Source organism: Malus domestica, chromosome 04 (genome assembly GCF_042453785.1).
Source record: "Malus domestica chromosome 04, GDT2T_hap1".
Taxonomy (NCBI): domain Eukaryota; kingdom Viridiplantae; phylum Streptophyta; class Magnoliopsida; order Rosales; family Rosaceae; genus Malus; species Malus domestica.
Genome location: NC_091664.1, coordinates 19377424 through 19398035, shown reverse-complemented (window position 1 = coordinate 19398035; position 20612 = coordinate 19377424). Strand labels below are relative to the sequence as shown.

The 20612-nt window shown below is 37.3% G+C and overlaps 2 protein-coding genes across 2 annotated transcripts; one reads left to right on the top strand and one right to left on the bottom strand.

Annotated features, from left to right (window-relative positions):
• Nucleotides 1–9868: 9868 nt before the first annotated feature.
• Nucleotides 9869–12708, top strand: LOC103433353 (probable protein phosphatase 2C 38). Its single transcript, XM_008371600.4, has 4 exons — nucleotides 9869–11113; nucleotides 11270–11637; nucleotides 11733–11969; nucleotides 12258–12708. The coding sequence occupies exons 1-4, from the start codon at nucleotides 10813–10815 to the stop codon at nucleotides 12465–12467; spliced, it is 1116 nt and encodes a 371-aa protein (XP_008369822.2). The 5' UTR covers nucleotides 9869–10812; the 3' UTR covers nucleotides 12468–12708.
• Nucleotides 12709–17486: 4778 nt separating this feature from the next.
• LOC103433470 (protein MODIFIER OF SNC1 11) lies at nucleotides 17487–20495 on the bottom strand. Its single transcript, XM_070820222.1, has 6 exons — nucleotides 20449–20495; nucleotides 18440–18649; nucleotides 17994–18074; nucleotides 17744–17884; nucleotides 17578–17638; nucleotides 17487–17492 (listed from the first exon to the last, which is right to left on the bottom strand). The coding sequence occupies exons 1-6, from the start codon at nucleotides 20493–20495 to the stop codon at nucleotides 17487–17489; spliced, it is 546 nt and encodes a 181-aa protein (XP_070676323.1).
• Between the last annotated feature and the right edge of the window lie 117 nt (nucleotides 20496–20612).

Here is a 20612-nt window from a genome sequence, read left to right as displayed (position 1 = left end):
ATATAGGGCTCAGAAGTTCACTAAATTTTTGAATTTGATCTCTATTTTACTTCTCATTGAAAAACAGAATCAGCTGTTGATGAAAAATAATCAAGCTCAACCTACTAGGGCGACTATTATGCTTGAAGCACATTATAGCACAAAAAAACACCTCAAATGCCAAAATAGGCCTGGTAGGGGTGGCCAGATGCCACCCTCTCAAGGTCAACAGAGCCAATGCCTGTCTAAGGGAGGAAACCGAGCCCAGAAGCGCCCTAACCTCGCTCCTAAGGCCCCAAAACTTCAAGAATAAGGGCAAAGCACCTGAAATCATGGATACAGACATGTGTTATCGCTGTGGTTCAAAGGACTATTGGTCCCGTGTTTTCCAAGCTCCCCAGAAGGTTGTAGCTGAATATCATTCTTGTCGTAAGAAGTTTAAATCAAACTTTATGCAAGTGGATGAACCGGAGAGTACCAAGATGGAGGTTTCTGACTTTCAAGAGGCTATTACCTCTATGGAAGATTAGAATCTTAGACATAGACTATTTTTCTAGTTGAAATTTAGACAATAGGGTCGAATTCCACCTAGTGGTTGAACCCCATCTCCTTTGTGTTTGGTTTAATTTTTTGAACAATTTTCCTTTATATTTGGATTATTTGTTGGTGATTTGTTTTTGGATATTAAGTTTTTATTAATTACCATCCTTGAATACTTAAATTGTTTTGAATGGATATTTGTTTTAAGAACTTTTATGCATGTTACCGATTCAAATTAATTTTTATTCTAGGTATGACTGGTGGGAAAGTTAGTTGTCTGGCAGATAGTGCAATCACGTACACTGTTTTTCGTGAACTTGTCTATTTCACTAACTTCATACCTAAGAATGCACCTCTAACAACCCTCTCAGACCCATCTAACATGATTGAAGGATACCGTAAGGCACGTATAATGTTGTCCAATGGTACAATTTTGACCCTTGATGAGACACTCTATTCTCCACGTTCTGAAAGAACGTTGTTGAGTTTCAAGGATATTAAAGATAATAATTACCATGCTAAAACCTATGTAGAAAATGGAGTTGAATTTCTATGCATAATTTCCTACAAATATGGCTATAAGTGTATTCTAGAAAAGATTGAGTGTATCCGAGTGGTCTGCATACTACGACCATATGCCCTATAGAAAGCCACTATGTGGCCGGCCCTACCTTTGGGATCGTACACAAAATTACACTTTGACATGACCGTTTGGGACACCCTAGACAAATAGCGATGTGTCATATCCTCAAATCATCACACGAGCATCCACTAACCCGAAGTTTAGGTTCAATTCAAGGAATCGCATGTCAAACCTACTCCATGAGAAAGCTTATTATTAAGCCTTCTTATGACAAGATTCGTCAAAATCCTCATATTTTTCTACAAAGGATTCAGGGGGATATTCATGGACCGATTCACCCTCCCTACAGACCATTTAGATATTTTATGGTTTTGGTTAACATTTCCACACTTTGGTCACACTGGTTTTGGTTAACATTTCCACACTTTGGTCACACATGTGCTTGTTGTCCACAAGGAGCGTTGCATTATCCAAACTGTTGGCTTAGGTTATTAAGCTCAAGGCTTACAACCCTGATTATCCGATCAAATCTATTCGATTGGATAATGCTGGAGAATTCACATCTAAAACTGTTGATGATTGTTGCATGTCGGTTGGGGTTAAAATTGAACATCTAGTACCCCATGTTCACACCCATAACGGCCTGGCAGAGGCATTCATTAAACGCTTACAAATGATTGCTCGATCGTTGGTCATACGTACCAAGCTCCTGATCGCTGCTTAGGGCTATGCAATATTGCACGCAACCATATTGGTCCGTCTGAGGCCTATTGCGACCCAACCATATAGCGTCCTTTAGTTGGTTACTGGATACGAACCTGACATATCACATCTGCGTGTTTTGGTTGTATGGTCTATGTCGATTTCGCCACCCTTACATACAAAAATGGGGCTTCAGCGAAGGATGGGAATCTATGTCGGATATGATTCTCCTTTGATTATTCGTTACTTAGAACCTTTGACAGGCGATCTATTTACCTCTCGTTTCGCGGATTGTCACTTCTATGATACATTTTTCCTGTTGTTAGGGGGAGATTAGAAAACCAACGTTCTCGAAGCAGGACGAAAATTATCATGGACGACTCACTTTGTCTCATTTAGATCCCCGCACCGCTCAGTTTGAGACTGAAGTGCAATGCATATTAGATCTCTAGAGCATAGCTTAGAGCATGCCAAATGCTTTCACCGATCTAGCTCTACTGACAAGATCACATATTCCAGCTACGAATGTGCCTACAAAGATAGATGTACCAAATGTACGGTGAACTTCCTTCCTGGAGGCCTCGGACGCCACTTTGGCCAATCCACGTACATTAACGACTAGCCAATCCTCTACCCCTACACAAAAGCATGACAAACCTCTTAGTTGAAATGATTCACACCCTCGAAAGAGGAAAGCCATGGCACAAGCACCTGAAGAGCCTACATTGAATCCAACTGTCGCCTACTCATTTTATCCAACTCATAAGGAAATTCAAGATTACGGAAGCGTCCTTAAAGAGACAAATCCACCTTCCGAGAATCATGAGATTTCAATCCATTATGCTAGCTTGGATGATGTTTGGTGTAAAAATGAGATGATATTCAACGATGCATTAGCATATGCAGTAGCTATTGAGATCATGTTAAGCGATGACATTGAACCTCGTTCCACTGATGAATGTTGACATAGAACCGATTAGTCAAACTAGAAACAAGCAATCCTAGCTAAACTCGATTCGCTTATGAAACGTAAGGTGTTTAGACCTGTAGCTCCTACTCCACCATATGTGAAGCCCGTTAGCTACAAATGGGTTTTTGTTCAGAAGCATAATGAGAAGAACGGAATTGTGAGTTACAAAACTTGTCTTGTTGCGCAAGACTTCTCACAACGCCTTAGAATTGACTATGACGAAACCTATTCGCCCGTTATAAATGTGATTACTTTTCACTACCTTATCAGTTTAGCAGTTTTCGAAAAACTTAGTATGCAGTTAATGGACGTAGTAACTGCGTATCTTTATGGGGATCTTGATACGAAAATTTATATGAAAGTTCCCAAAGGACTTACATTGACTGGATCAAATATTTCCAAACCTTCGAACACGCTCTTAATTCAGTTGAAGCGTTCATTCTACGATTTGAAGCAATCCGAAAGAATGCGGTATTCTGAGTGAGTATTTGACTAGTCAGGGATATGCGAACAACGAACTATGCCCTTGTGTGTTCATTAAGAAGTCACATTCTGGTTTTGTGATAGTTGCAGTTTATGTCGACGACATGAACCTTATCGAAACTCCTAAAGAGCTCGCGAGAACTGACGCACACCTGAAGTCGAAATTTGAGATGAAAGATCTAGAAAAGACTCAATATTATCTCATTCTCGGGATAGAGCACCGTTCGGATAAAATCTTAGTACATCAAACGAAGTACACCCATAAGGTGTTACGCTATTTTAACGAGGATAAAGCGAAGCCTTCAAGTACTCCTATAGTTGTTCGATCATTAGATGCAAAACGAGATCCTTTTCGTCCGAAGGAGGATGATGAAGAGTTTTTGGAACCTGAAGTTCCTTATCTAAGTGCTATAGGCACTTTATTGTACTTTGCTCAATGCACTAGACCCGACATCTCCTTTGTTGTTAATCTTTTGGAAAGATACAACAATGCACCAACACGTAGACACTAGACTGGTGCTAAAGATATCTTTCGCTACCTTAAAGGTACTATGGATCTGGGCTTGTTCTATCCCTATGAATCCTCGAGTGATGCTACACCCCCTTATCTCGAGTCGATTCTCGCTTTGTTAGTTATGCCGACGCATGATACTTATCTAATTTGTACAAGGTGCACTCTCAAACGGGTTATGTCTTTACCGTTGGAGGCACTGCAATGTCTTGGAGGTTAACTAAACAGACCTTAGTTGCCACTTCGTCTAACCATGCAGAAATTATCGCCTTACACGAAGCAACTCGGGAATGCTTTTGGTTGAGAGCAGTTGTGGGCCATATTTGAAGCTCCTGCGATCTTTAACCTTTCGTTGATGTCCTAATGACGATCTATGAAGACAACGCAGCAGACATCGAACAACTCAAGAAGGTTTACATCAAATGAGACAACACCAAGCACAGTGCATTGAAGTTTTCTTCTCACATCTACAACAAGAGCATCAGAAGATTGAAGTCACACAAATCCGTTCACAAGACAATCTGGCCGACCTCTTCACCAAATCACTACCGAATGTGACGTTTCAGAATCTTCTTCAAGGAATTGGTATGTATAAACTTTATGAGTTGTAACATTGCTAGTTCTCTTTGGAATTATGTCAAACTCAAGGGAGTATCCTGAAGTACACTTGCTTGATCTTAATGTACTCTTTTTCCATACGATTAGGAGCATTTTTCCCACTGGGTTTTTGCTACCTAATGAGGTTTTGAAGAGGCACCCACCTTGGGTTGATCAAATCCCTGATGACGTCCTATAGACTTTTCATTTGACTTTGCATTACTTAGGCATGTTTCCTTAGACTATGAGTTTTGTCCCTATTTGAGTTTTTACCATAGCCATAGGGTTTTTTTGTGAGACTTAGTTCCTTATGCAAGTTCCTACCTTATTGAGAATAGCGTGTTCCTAGAATCAGTGTCGACGAGTCAACTTCCTTAACCTCTACATGATGTCGAATCTACTTGAGTATTTACACACTCAAGGGGGAGTGTTATAAACTTCTTGTTTAAGTGTGATTGTGTAAATCCTAGATTATATCTGATTCTAGTTATTCTTTCCTATTAGGACTTGTATTCCTTAGAGGAGAAGGATTTATTCTCCTTCTTATTACTATAAATAAAGGCACTGCATAGAGGGAATAACAACATCCTCTAAACAACCCTACAAACACATCTCTCTCTATGTCACCGACCCCCTTCCCCTGTCAGTTAAATATAGGCCCCAACACATGTAGAATTGTTGTATGCAATATTTAAAATTTTCCATAAATAAAAAAACAAAACAAAAATTGAGTGGGCCATTCGTCCCCTGGGCTCAAGATGGCTCTATCTGTGGGGCTCACATGAAAAATGGAATTCAACTCCTCCTTTTGGAGGAATTAGATTCCTTGGTGGGAGGTGGGAATTGAATTCAAAGAGTTGTGGGTAATTAGGAATGCAACTCCCCCCATATTTATAGCAACCTGTAGATGATGGCCTAAACAAAAATAGTTAGAGAAGTCACTCAGTATTATGGTCTGGTAGTATTCCTTTTCACTTGAAAGTGAGAGGTCTTAGGTTCGAATCTTGTGGATGGTGAATTCGATACAAAATTAGGCTGCCCATTGTGTGGCTAAGCCGAACTCCCCCTCCATTTAGTGTAAAAATATCTATGTACTAAAAAAAACAATTAGAGAAATTAAAGTATGCCTAAGGCGTATTTATAGCAGTTTGGAGAAACGTTTAATTACAGAGCGAGAGTGCAACGAAATAGGTGGAAAAAAAATAAAGTTTTAATTTGTTAAAAAAAAAATCAAAGTTTTAAAGAGGTGAAAAAGAGGCAAAAAATATTGATTATATTATAAAGAGGTAGAAAGTTTCTATAATTTTTAAGCATATGTTGTTATGAAAATTAAAGTTATTACTTTGGCACATAAATTAAGTTATTTAGAACATAAGCAATGTAGTAAGGATACTGGTTTTAATTTCGATTCAGGAGTATTTGGTAATCAGCTTTTATGGAATCAACACAATTTCTACTTTGATTCCAAACAGATTAGTAAACAACTTCCCTAAGAATCTGATTCTAACTCTTTCTAAATCCAATTTCTCTCAGTCTAAATCCAATTTCTCTCAATCTAATTACAGATCAATAAACGTGGATCTTCTTCTCTCATTATGTCACCCATATTTTTTCTCCATTCCTTCGCATGCATTTCCTCCATCTTTGTTATGAACAAAAGGAAAAACTAAAAATGAAAAACAAAATAATTATCAAATAAACTTTAAATGTGTTATAATTGGTTTTCATCATTATGTAATGATTTTTATTAAGTCCTCTAAGTTTAATATAGTATCAAATTTGGTGGCTATAAGTCTCAACATGGATTTGTTAGTCACAATATCTTGCACTGTTATGCAATTTAATAAGTCAACTTCTAAAACTTTTATCACGGAACACGGAATATGACAATCCATCGATTACGATTAGTCATGTCCTCTTCCAAGCATCAAACAGACTCTTATATCCAGATAAAAATATCAGTATGAGATTTTGAATCACGTGTTCCATTCACTCGTACACACAAAAGTCCTTTCACCCTTACATCATGTCTTATTCAAATGAGTCGGTATTATACTATATATTTTATTCTTATCTTAGTATTAATTTATTGGTTATTTTGTGTGAACTTTATTGCTTTGTTATGTATTTTTAATGTATGACATTTAACTTTCTTTGAAGCAAAACATGATGAAACGGACGAATTTTGGAGTGATTCAAATTGCAGGACGTTCATGTGTCTCTCAACTTGTTCGTATCAAAGTTTCATAATTTTCTACCCAGCGGTTTATTTATCACGATAAAATAAAGGAGCAGCGTGCAGTGCTGTCAAAGTGACGTTTTGGGTTTATTTGGGCTTTTTGACGTCTAAGATGATGTCTTTTGGGTTCAAGGCCTTCTGCAATTATGTTCGGGACATCTCAAGCTTTAATTCAAGTTGTTTTGGGCCTGTTTTGGAGCCCTGTAAGTCCAAAAACGTGGGATTCTTTGTGACTGAGCAGATTTCTCAAAGTTAGAATATGAATGTATTTCCTAATTATCTTATTCTATTATATTTCTTAGTTTTTAGAAGACATTTTCTAGTAAGGATTTTAATTATGTAGTAGTATAAATAAGGCTTTTTAGCCATTAGGTTTTGAGAGGAGAAGAACACATAATATTTTGGAGAACTTTGCTATGCTTTGACAATTCGTATTTCAAGGTGTTTTTTATCTTTATTTTTAATAATATTTTATTTGATTGTTGGTAACTAATTTCCGTTTGCTAGGATGAGCCTTAGTAATAATATGTAGTTTCTTTTCAATTTGCTTATGATATTATGCATGCAGGTTTGAATTATTAATCATCTAACATTAAAAATCAAATTATCATTAGACAAAGAGCTAGTTGACTAGTCCGTGGAAGCATCCAAAATAACATTTGTATCTAAGTGATTGCATATAGCATTGCAAATGCAGATCCTTGTACATAAAATTGTGCTCACACAAATGGTGGATGACACATCTCAGGCAACCATAAAAGTGGGAGAGCTTATTAGTCCACAAAAAGCAACCAATGGCCAAACTCCACCTACTCTGATTAAAGTTAATGTAAAACGTGACTGAATCTCTCAATCTGATTAAAGCTAAGCATTTGGGGGTTTTTTGCCACATATTGTTGAACCGGATTTGGGAAATTATGAAATTATTGTAACAAAACTCGAAATGGGTAGACCCAGCCATTGATGGACGGGAACCATAGTGGTAAATTAGGCCGCGCCTTTATCTATAGTGGTCGACATTAAGATAATAATGGGAAATGATTTTCAGAGTATGTTGGTGGACTCATTCTATGCAAGGGGAGATTCATATAGGGATTAAGGTGGTCCCGGAACCACCTGTAAGTTGAGAAAGACGTTTGTAAAGGTTTTTTGGAGACTCTTTGGATGTTAGATACGAATCTCTTTTGTGCTCATTAAGCATTTGATGTAATATTTGTTAGGCTTTTCTCGGCATAGGTTGCGTTCACAACACTCGCTAGCACTCAATAGTTTCCTTCTACAGGTATCGATATTTGTTGACAAGTGAACAACATGAATTGGCTGATGCCAACAAGCCTACAAACTGTTCAATGAAAGGCCTAAATGACCAAATTGAATTTTTTTCCCCACTTCATGCGAAATTTGTCTAAAAAAACTTGGATCCTTTACACTAGAACTCGCAAAGGTTGGATTCCTTGATCTGCCACTCATTCTATGGGAAGTGTGGGCAACTGCCCACTCTGACTTGAAAATCTCTCTACCGGACCGGATTTTAGGTAGTATTCCGTTTTTCTACATGAAACTAGCAACCACTTTTGGCTTTTCTAACCCAAGTTGACCCGCTTCACTCAAATTTGTCTATCCCAACTTCCTTTCTCAATCCCTCCGACACTACCATCACTACGACCGGCGACAAACAAAGAAACTTAAGCAAGAACACCACACCAAGCTTTAAAAAAAAACACGGATCCGCTATTGCCCTGTACATTCTTATTTCAGATTTTCATATCAAATAAATCAAAGAATAATTAAAGAAAAAAATAAACAAGGGTGTGCAGTTTGAGAAAAGACTGTCCGGAAAGAGTTTGTCATGATAATTGGATAAATAATCAGAATCAAAGTCGGTGAAAAAACATGCAGATGTAGGTCCGTTATTGGTGCGGAGTGCGTGTACCATATACTTTGGGCTTTCATCTTCTTCTCGTGATGCCAAAGAAAATGGACCCGTTCTGTTTTTCTTGAGACAGACAACATACAACCAAAACTCGGATATGCACGCATACATTGCATTCAACTTCCCCTTCTCAGTTTTTGCTTAGGCACAAATGTTTAATTTTTTTTAGTTTTGATGTTTTTGTCATAGTTTGCTGCATTGGACAAAAAGTAAAACTTATACTCACCTTGTTGAGGGCATACGGTTAGTTTAGTTGGTCATAACATTACAGTGCATGACGTGATCAGTGTTTGAAATTTCTTCGATATTGTCTACTTTTTCACGGAAACATTCGAAAAAAGAAAAAATAAAATAAGAAGAAGATATGGAGGGGGAATTGAAGCCTAAACTTCACCTTGTATCGGAAGAACTCTTAAGTTAAGGTTAAAATCAACATATTTCGTAAATATTTCCGACATATTGATTAATTATAAAAAAAATAAAAAATAAAAAAAATAAAAAACTTTTATATTTAATCTAAACCAGTGTTTGAATTTCCTAAAGTTTCATTTTAAATTTCCATAATTTCCACCAAAAGCAACCGATATCGATATTCGATATATCCATCGATATTTTCACAAATTTGTGTATTGATATTTTCACGAATACCGATATTTTAAACAATGGTGGTGATTGGCATGAGGGATACGATTCTTTCTCTTCACCTCATTGTGTCCCGCATACAAACTTTCATCTCTCTCCTGATGTAAATTAAAATTAGAGTAGTTATTTCGCTTGTAATATTGTCTTGTAAAAAGAATGAAAAAACTTGGCCTTTTGAATTACTAGAACCTCATGTATGTAGGGGCCTCCTCCATCCACAAACAGGGTGGTTATGTATCATATTTGATGTGCCAACCTAGCTACAGCATGGGATAGCATGGGCCATTGAGTTTTCATTTCTTCGCTCATTACATGATACATCCATGAATACTACCAACCAAGAACCCCCAATCAAGAAACAGTTACACATCAGTTCAAGTCAACTGACCCCCATAATACACAGCAAGTATCAATTACAAAATATTCAATCTCTCCCCTTAGAACAAAGATTAGAATTAGATATTGGAGAAGAACCGAGCAATATTATAATTTATTTTAAATTATGAAAAGAGAAATTCGAACTTAAATGCATATGACAGAGCACAATGTTTTAATCGAGTTGCTCACGTCTAAATCAGTAAATGATAAAGTTGTTTAATCATGGCTTGGTTTGAAATCATTGCATGCATAGCTTTTTAATGATGATTAGGTTCTTGTCACAAATTCATTGCCTCAAGCCAGTATAAGTTTTCGTTTGAAAAAGATAGAGCTTGGATTTATTCAACCCACAAGAGGTCAAATGAGAGTGCAAGATCCACCAAGGCAAAGGTTACAAATAACTACTTGGAAGTTAGGTACTTCAACTAAACCAAAAATAAGCCCAGTAAAAATACAAGACGCGTTTAAACTTATGATGATTATTTACGCGTATCTACAATTTACCTTAAAGTTTTAATTTTTTTTCTTCCTTCATTGCCCAAAATGTTGCCTAAAATCTTGGGTTACTTTCTAATAAAGGTCACATAGAAACTCAAAACCTCCACCATGGAATGGGAAGGTCTCTCACAAACCCAAAACAAAAACATAAAAAAAACAAGAAAAAACACAAACAATGTCAGAGCTTTGTAACTCAAAAATCTCTTATTATTTCCCATCTTAGATCTCATCTGACCACAATTTGAAGATCAAAAAACTCCAAACCCTTTTCTTATCCAGTGCTCCCTCTGATCACTCTGATCATCTGACCACAGACCAACCTCTGCAATTTCCAAATCTGTATGTGCTTTTACAGCTAAGTTTGCTCCTCAAAAATGGCACATATAGAAAAACCAGAAGTATTTAACCCTAATTCAAGATACACAGAACCAACAGGCCTCCATATTCTCTGAACAAACATTTAAACTATTTGCCTTCTGGTCCGAAGACACATTTGTGACTTGACTTTACCTCCCCATACCCCTTTGGCATTTTTCTCAAATTTTTGTTCATATTAATGGTGTCTGGTTTGGAAGGGTGTAAGAATGTTGAGAACGGGGTTTCGGGTTTGAAACATAAACAGAAGCTGGGGTTCAGCCTAATTCTTGCTCTCGTTGCTCTTGATCTCGATTTGATCAATTTTCTGATTGCCGGCTCGTTTGGATGATGATATGATACAAAAGTTTTGTTGTGTGTTATAAAGTTGTTGCTTGGAAAAATGGTTGGGTCATGTTGGAGGCCTTCTGCAGTGGATGATGGATCTAGCCGTGGTGGGGAAGCCAGCGGCCGGGTTGATGGGTTGTTATGGTACAAGGACTTTGGGCAGCATGCTTGGGGAGAATTCTCAATGGCTGCCATTCAGGCCAATTCTGTCATCGAGGATCAAAGCCAGGTCGAATCAGGTCCTCTGTGTACAACGAAAGCCGGTCCTCTGGGGACTTTTGTTGGAGTTTATGATGGACATGGAGGGCCTGAGGCTTCAAGATACGTCAATGAAAATCTCTTCTGCAATCTAAAGAGTATGTTAAACGTTTGTCTTTTTAATTTCCCTCATGACTCATCTCTTAGCCATTTGCACTCAAAACTGAATATTTTAATACTTTCTCGGCCCTCAGGAGGCTAAAAGATGAATGTTAAGCTCACTAACCGTTTTCTAACCCTAATTGGGAAAGCAGGAATTGCAGCTGAGCATCGATGCATGTCAGAAAACGTGATCAAGAAGGCGTACTTGGCGACGGAAGAAAGTTTTCTCTCCGTGGTGAAGAAGCAGTGGCAAAGCAAGCCACAAATTGCATCTGCAGGAACATGTTGTTTGGTGGGGATAATATGCGATGGACTGCTTTACACAGCAAATGTTGGGGACTCTAGGGTGGTTCTAGGAAAATTAGAAAGGGCAACTAAAGAAGTCATGGCTATTCAGTTATCTGCAGAGCACAATGCAAGCGTAGAATCCGTGAGAGAGGAACTCAAGTCGTTGCATCCACACGATTCAAAGATTGTGGTTTTAAGGCACCGAGTTTGGCGCGTTAAAGGCCTCATTCAGGTACCATCTTTGTTTATTTTTTGTTTTCAATCCAACAATTGTCGTCCATGAGATTTGAACTCCAAATTACTAATATTAATATTCTTGATTTGCAGGTTTCGAGATCAATTGGTGACGCGTACTTGAAGAATGCAGAGTTCAACAGAGAGCCTCTACCCCTAAAATATAGGTTACCTGAACCTTTTCCCAACCCAATTCTAATCCCGGAACCAGAAGTATCAGTAATTAAACTCCGACCGGAAGATCAGTTTCTCATATTCGCTTCCGATGGTCTGTGGGAGCATCTTAGCAACCAGGAGGCTGTCGACATTGTCAACGATTACCCCCGCAAGGTCAATCTCCACATCCATCTGTATTACACTATTTCCGCACACCCTTTGTTTTTTCCCCGAAAGTGATTTTCACACTCCTCTTTTCTCCCATGCACTCCTTTTTTTTATTATTAGCTTTTGGATCAAAATAATCAAACAAGAATTAAAACAGCGAAACAATGAGAGGAGCGCAGAAGAAGAAAATGAGAGTGTGAAAATCGGAAAAGCTCGGAGAAGGAGCTAGATTACACGGCATCATCACTTACATGATGAGGTTAATGAACATTTTCTATTTTCTTGGTAATGCAGGGAATAGCAAGGAAGCTGATTGAAGCTGCACTACAAGAAGCAGCTAAGAAAAGGGAAGTGAGGTACGCAGATTTGAGGAAAATCGAGCGCGGAGTAAGGCGACATTTTCACGACGACATCACGGTGGTGGTGGTGTTTCTGAATCAAAGCCTGTTGAAAAATGGAAGCTCCCCACGCAACTCTCATTTTTCATTAAAACCCGACTTTTAGTTCTAGATGGGCGTTCTGTTATATTGATATCCTGTTATGGGAAAAGGCAACAAGTGCTTTTACCAAAATATTTTCTGTAACTCGGTTCCTTCCTGTAAATTGTAATCTATACGTTTAACGTTGGATCACAGATCTAGGCGTAGCTAAGTGGGGCAAGAGAAGTAATCCTCACTTTGCACCCAAGCTCAAATCTGTATTAAGTTAGAATATCGTTCGAATAAAAATAAAAAACTTTGAGCCTTCTCTTTGTAGTTGAGAAAGGAATACCCTGCATCCCCGTCTAGGATTTTAAAACCCCATAACCATTTATATGGGATTATGTAATCATATTCATTGTTATCCTTTATGATCAAAAGGTAAGGTTGCTCTTTTGTGACCAAAAGGTTAAGATTTCAAGTCATGAAAATAATCCATTTGTAAAGTAAGGGTAACATTGCATACGATAGACGTTCCTTTCCCGATCTTAATAAAGCGAAAAACCTTATTAGCTTGAGGTCCGTCTTTTTATTTATATTCATTGTCAACCAAAGGCAAACACATAGTTCAACCCCAGCATTCACTTTAGCGTTCAGATTTGATACACTTTCAGATTCAAAAAAACGTATTCTAGTAACTTTGATTTGATACATTAAAATGTCGAATTTTCATTCAGCACATGAAGGCTTGAATTATGCAAGGAACTGGAACTTAATTAATTAAAAACATTCACATTTACACCTAAAATAAGTTCGAATTTCCGATTGGAAGTCCGGACAAACAAAGGAACCTAAAAACTATTTTTGTTGGGTGAAACTAGAAGCAACTTCGTTCATAACGGGGGGGGGGCAAAGTACAATATTTGGAAGGAACATAAAAGTTAATGAAAAATCACATTTTTACACTAAAAAGTTAATCTTTGTCTATTCACTTTACTTTTTATTTTGTCCTTATCGTTAAAACTCAAAGTTTACAAATATTTTCATTAGTTTTCCTTATTTGGAAATGATTACAACACCGCCATAGAGGAAAATAATTTTATTTGGAAATGATTTCCAAATATTAAATTTTGGAAATGATTCCAGCACCATCTGAAATCAAGGAAAAGGATGGATTCTTTTCATAGGGATCCTAGGAATCCCGCAATCGTGTTCATTCATCGTACATCGTACGGTTAATTTTCGTTAGGTATTATTTGTATTTGAATTTTAAATTTTAAATTTTAAATAATTTCTGACCACACAATATACGATAAATAGACACGATTGAATGATCGCTAGGAAAAAGATCGAGCGAAGATCCTTGTACGACAAACCATGAAATCCGAAAGCAAATTTGAGCGTTGAGGCTAATAAAGATTTTTAAACCAATAATTAAACTACACCTAATTACAGATATTTGTCGTTTTCAAAATCGATGTTTACCCACTTTCCATGTTCACATGCACAACTAGGGATGAATATTTTTGTCAAATTACCTGCCAATCGAATTGCTAACCATTCATACCGATTTTTTGTCAAATTTTTTGTACCAATCGGTAATGATACATTATTATACTCTAACAAAATTTCATAGTACGGTATTGGTATTGGATACTATTACCACAGTATTATCGTACCTTACCAAAAATATAATATATAATTACATAACACATATTTATAATATATATATATATATATATTTATAATATTCCAATAATTTGAAAATAAAACCCTACTTATATTAGCATTGTTGTTGGTGACTTTGATCTCTTGAGTTGATGGAAATCAAACGCAAAAGAATTTCCAATTTTTTCATAAATGGCCAAGGATATCTTTGCAATCCCCACTTCTACTATTGCTAGTGAAAATGCATTTAGCCTAGAGAGAAGGGTTGTGGTCCCTTTTAGGGCATCCCTGACTCCTAAAATGGTAGAAGTACTAATGTGTACTAATGATTGACTTAAGCAAATGAAGTAAACTTCTATAAGGAACCAACGGAAGATGTGCTTCAATTTTACAAAGAAATGAAAGAAGTGGAAACAAGTAATGCTTTAATTTTTTTAGTAAATGTGTTATTAAATGGTTTTCAACTTTAATTCTTTTCGCCACTAATATGTTTTCTTTGTTTGTAACGTAGGCTTGACACAAGCTCAATCTTCTACAAGTTCAATGCCTCCTCCAAAAGCTTCGGCATCTCAAACTTGAAGCAATGATCAATGATTTTACTTTTTGAAGTTTAGTTTAAATTTTCATTTGGTTTGAAACTTTAACTTCCATTTAGATTGTTAACTTCTATTTGTTTTGCTTCGTAACTTCTATATGGATTGTAAGCTTAATTTTCATCATAAATCTTGATGCATCATTTGAATTATTATGTATGTGAATTGTGAATGATGAATAATAGATGAATTTAAGCTACAATAGAAAAAATAGTTTTGCCCTTGTATTGGGTTAAAAAAAAACAAAAACAAATTGTCCAAAAACAAAAACAGATTTTGTCCAAAAACAAAGAGACAATTACCATTATCATACCATGTGAACCAAATTATTTGACAATACCAAACTTCGGTATACCAAAAGTTTGGTACGATAATAGTTATAGATTTTACCAAACCGAAAATTTAATATGATAATTGGTACGAGAGTTTTGGTACGGTAACCGTACCAAACCCACCCCTATGCACAACAACCAGCAAAACAATGAATCGGGTAATGAGTTCCACGCTCCTCTTTTCCCCTTCTGCCCTTCTGCACTCCCCTCCCCTCATTGTTTCCGTCCTTTGTTTTGTTCAAAGAAAGAGTATAAGTAGGGTTGAAGGACAAAAACAATGAGGAGGAGAGTGCACGTGGAAAAAAGGGAGATCAGAAATAGCTATACAAATCAATAAAAAGAAGGATAATATTAGATAGACTAAATTTGGAAACAATTTGCAAACTAAATAATGTATCACCAATAGAAATAAGCACGTTTATCAACGTTTAGGTAATAAACCAATCATCACCTTTCATGTCTTTTAATTTGCAAACTCAGACAAAAAGGATACCTCACAAGTAGACCTGTAAACGAGTCGGGTTTATTGGGTTTGGGTCGGGTTCAACCCAACCCGTTAAGTTAACGGGTCACCCGAACCCGACCCGTTAAGCTAACGGGTCACCCGTTTCACCCGTTAACAATTATTATTATTTTGCATAAAATTTATTTTTTGTTATTAAGATTTTACTAAAATTGCTAAAATATCCTCAACTAATGGGTGCTAACGGGTTGACCCAAAGTGACCCGTTATTTAACGGGTTGTTAACGGGTTTACCCGTTAGCGACCCGACCCGACCCGTTAAACATCCACCCAAATACAAATATTAACGGGTTGGGTCGGGTCGGGTTAATGGGTTGGGTCCAAAATGCCAAGCCTACTCACAACTACCCATCAATATGGCAATAACAGAGAAATTAATTAGCAATTTGATAAATTGAACAGACGGAGAATGTAACAAACATTTTGTGATTCCCTCCAAAATTAAGTTAAACAGGTCCTTCCGTCCACAATACCTAATACAAAACATGAATTTCCACATGAGGTGGATTTTTCTACAAAATTTAAAAATTACACAGCAAAAACCGACCAAAGTATTAACGAGTACAGTCTGTTCCTGGTATCCTACCTGTAGTTTGCAGAACTAACCCAGCAAGGCTTAAGAAAACCAACCACCACCTCCACATTGTCTACTTACCCCAAAATCGCCGACCAAGAATATCAGAAATTCTAACACCAGAGTCTCAAGAAATCCTCTGTTGAGCAAATATGAATAACTAATACATGTTAAGATTTCCATCTTACAAAAGTTAGCTTCAAGTCGGTTAAATCCATCTTAGACATGACAAACATGACAGTGTTGGACAACAATACTTAGGATTTACCCACACCTCATCTAACCTGATCCCACCCAATGGCATTAAGAAAAGATAGTCAATATGAACAAATAGAATCAGAACCATGATGGTGAGAAGATGTGTTGCCATGTACTATCATCAACAATAAACCCGAAACATAAACCCCCACCCCCCCACCAAAAAAAAGAAACAAAGATCCACTTCACTTAAGCTAGCACACAAGTCAATAAAACTATGCAGGTCCAGTAACAAGCTAGATATCTAACACCCTAACAAAACTTCATTATTGCAGCCATCTTCAACTGTGCATGAGCTCGACTCTTTTGCTTCTTAAATAACATGTTTTTACCATTCAACGCACCATCAAAAGTTTAAAATTTGACCACCAATAACTAATATTACAAGGATCGATTGCCTAGAAAACTAAGACCTGGAACCCACAATAATGGATTAAGTTGGTTATCAGCACATTTCAGCACAGCTAGTAACATATCAGAAGGTGCAGACTTAGCAAACCAACTTCAGAATTCTGTTCAACACTGCATCATGTTTATTCAAGGCAAACAATTACGAGATATTATCTTTGTATACGTAAATTGGATGAATGACCACCCAAAAGTTGCCACTAATGCATCCTCAAGTACTAAATTTTCCCTACGTCATAAATACTGAATTTCTGACATTCTTGTTAGATTGCAGGGTAGGTTAACACTAAGTAGGTAGTTGTTGATTATTCAAAGCCTCGCCAGGAAAATTGATAAAGGAACCAAAACCAAGCATGAAATAACGCTCCCCTATGTCGCCAAATTGTGTTCAGTGACTGGGAGAAGATAACTAATGACCATTGGGAAAACACTCGACCTGATAATCCATGCAATCAGAGATAGGTACAGTTACGGACGCCTTTGAGGGAACCAAAAAATGTTAGAATCCTATACCTGCATAAGAAACAGAAGTATAAGACAAACTGAAGCAGCTCAAGGAACACAAACATAACATACTTGTATACTAATCAAGAAGGGGAACAGAATCGAAAGTAGATTAAAACTGGTTGCATAGCTCCCAAATTTCATAAAAGTTAACTTACTACTAAGAAAACGAAGCTTCTTTTCAGACCCCTTCACCAGTGCTGCCCACTATGGCTGCCTTCTAGTTTATTAAAAAAAATAAAGATCAGCACTGCAAGATGCAGAATGAAAAAGGAAAAAAAAAAAAAAGTCTTACACAAAATGTTCCTATAAAAATCAAACCAAGAGTCTCTTACCAGCTCAACGTTACCCTTTTCATTCACTTGAGTAAGATAACCCTTTGAGGTGTTTGAAAACCTAGAAATATAACATAAACGATTCAGGAGAATTAAAACAAACAAAAAGAAACCTCAATTGAGAAAATACAGAAAATATAATCATCAGGCCTTGAGTGCTACATACCTGAGTGCCCTTGCTTTTCGTTTTTCTTCTTCCTGAGGATCAGCTTTAGTATCTGTCTTGGAAATAGGTGCAAACCGAGCAAGACGAGCCTTCTTCTTTGCATCCTCATCACCTACCACAGCTGGGGCAGGAAGCCCAAACCTGATAACAATAAAGAGATTGATGACAATCTTTAATACAAAACAAACAAATAACCCAATATTTGGTAGAATCAAATTCAAGAATTCTGAAAAAGCATTCCATGACAAACCTCTCTGCTCTAGCCTTCCTCTTTAGGTCTTCTGGTTTTTTAGATGCTTGGGATCCAAGCGATGTCGAAACAGTACCAAACCTGACATAAGATCAAACACCTTTAGAAACGCAATTCTCCACGGATAATATACGGATGTATTGTCACTACAATAAAATTAAGTCAAATCCTCATCAAATCCAAACAAACATATTATCCTTACTGATATAAGAATGTATTATCATTACAATTAAATCTCATATCATCAATTCAAGTATCATTATCCTTCAATTAAAAATTCATAATATTTTTTTAATTATTAAGAACTAATATTCTGCTCATAAGTGCCCTGTTTGTGAATGTTAGAACAATGGGTGCATTCGGTTTCCATAAATCTATTTCCTACTCTTCTTACCAGAAAGCCAAAAAAAAAAACCCTAACCCTAGAAAACCCTAATCCCAATTACCTCTCAGCACGAGAGTTGCGTTTCTCTTCTTCTGAGAGCTGCACGGATATCCCAAACCGCTCGGCACGGCGCATCTTCTTCTCAATGGCGGTAACCGGAGCAGCCGCGTCACCGGCGGCAGAGCCAGTCTTGGTATCCTCAGAGTCGGCCTTGGACCCGTTTTCTTTGGAGTTAACCTCGGACGACGGAGGTAGATCGGAGGGAGTGCCACTGGGCGGATTTTCGGGTCGATCCAAAATTTGTGGAGATGGGTGGGACCGGAGAGGTGCCTAGGGTTTTCTTAGGGGTTTCTAGGGCAGTGCTGGTGTCGTTGGGCTTCTTTGTGTTGGTGGCCATTGGAGAATTGGGAATCGTATAGCGCGTGAGAAGTGTGCCAAAGAAGGTTAGGTTGTGAGAATGCGAAGATAGTGAAAGTGCAAACGAGAAGCGTGTGAATTTTGGAGGGGATATTTTGCCAGTTATGTCCAGCGTGAAAAGTAAAGTGTTTGGTCCAATTAGACATGTGTCAAAAAGTACTTACATGACACGAGACACAAGACACGATGATATTGTACCAGGGCTCGATTAAAACTTGTATATCATGTTCGACCACATAATCTTGTTATTTTGTATTTCCAAACTGTTATTAGTATTAGGGTAAATCGTCAAAATAGTCCTTGAGATTTGCATAACTCATCATTTTGGTCCCTGAGATTCCAAATCGATAAAAGTGGTCCCTGAGATTGTTCACCATCCATCATTTTGATCATTCCGTTAAAAACTCCATTAAGTGTCCAGAGCTCTTGGCTGGAAGTTTGGGCAATTTTCAAAACTTCGTAACTCAATCGTTTCTTAACCAAATTCGACCCATAATATATCAAAATGAAGATAGGAAAGTTTAAAATAAGATTATATTTATTTTGAAGCCCAATGGTTGCCGGAGATTGCCGAAAAATAGTCTCAAAGTTGACTGGTCCGAGTGAAAACTTGAAAACTTGAAAACTTGCCGGAAACAGGGTAAACTTTAAACGTTCATAACTTCTTCAATACTCAACGAAATCAAGTGATTCAAAAGTGGCTGTCTTAGTCTCGAGTTAGCCACTTTTGAGCCATTTTACGGCCAAACCACGGCGAGTTAGCCATAAAAAAAAAGGTACCATTCTCTTTGTCTCGTTGAGAAGTATGATTTTTGTTTTTGAATCACTTGATTTTGTTGAGTATTGAAGAAATTATGAACGTTTAAAGTTTACCCAGTTTCGGCGAGTTTTCAAGTTTTCACTCGGACCAGTCAACTTTGAGGCTATTTTCTATGGGTTTTCATTTTGATATATTATGGGTCGAATTTGGTTAAGAAACGATTGAGTTACGAAGTTTTGAAAATTGCCCGAACTTCTGGCCAAGAGCTCCGGGACACTTAACGGAAGGACCAAAACGATGGATGGTGGACAATCTCAGGGACCACTTTTATCGATTTGGAATCTCAGGGACCAAAGTGATAAGTTATGCAAATCTTAGGGATCATTTTGACGATTTACCCTTAGTATTATAATCTAATAGTATATATTTCTATGGGTATTTCATTTAGATAATTTGGCATGGTATATTTCTATGGGTTTTCATCATAAGCATGATTTTCTGTTATAGCATGTATTATATTTCTAGTGTGACAACCCGTCCCGAATTTTATTATCGATGGTGTGAAATGACGAATTTACCCTTGAACGTTTGTGGTGATGTGTGGTTTGGGTTTTGGTTGTGGACCAATTAAACTTTTCCTAAGTGTTTGGACCCAATTAGAAAAGAGTTTTTTGTTTGTTGTGATTGGATACCTAAAACTGGATCACACACACACCCAAAGTAACCCGTTGACTCTCTTTCTTTCCTCTCTCTCACATTTTATGCCATTTCCATACAAACATACGGACAACCTTCAAACCTTCACTTCCAGTCATGGATCGAAGCTGGGGAAGTGGTCTTTGTGTTCTTTGCAAGTCCAGGAGCTCGTCCTTGCCATTTGTTGGACGTGAAACCTTCGAAAATCCAAGAACCAGAAACCCCGATTTGGTGTACTGTTCATGCGATCGTGATCGTGAAGTTTTTAGGGAGTTTTAAGGTTCTAGGAAGCTTTAGGACGTCTTCACGAAGCTCGGGGAGTAATTTTGGAGTGTTTTGGACGTCGGGAGACTTGGGTTCT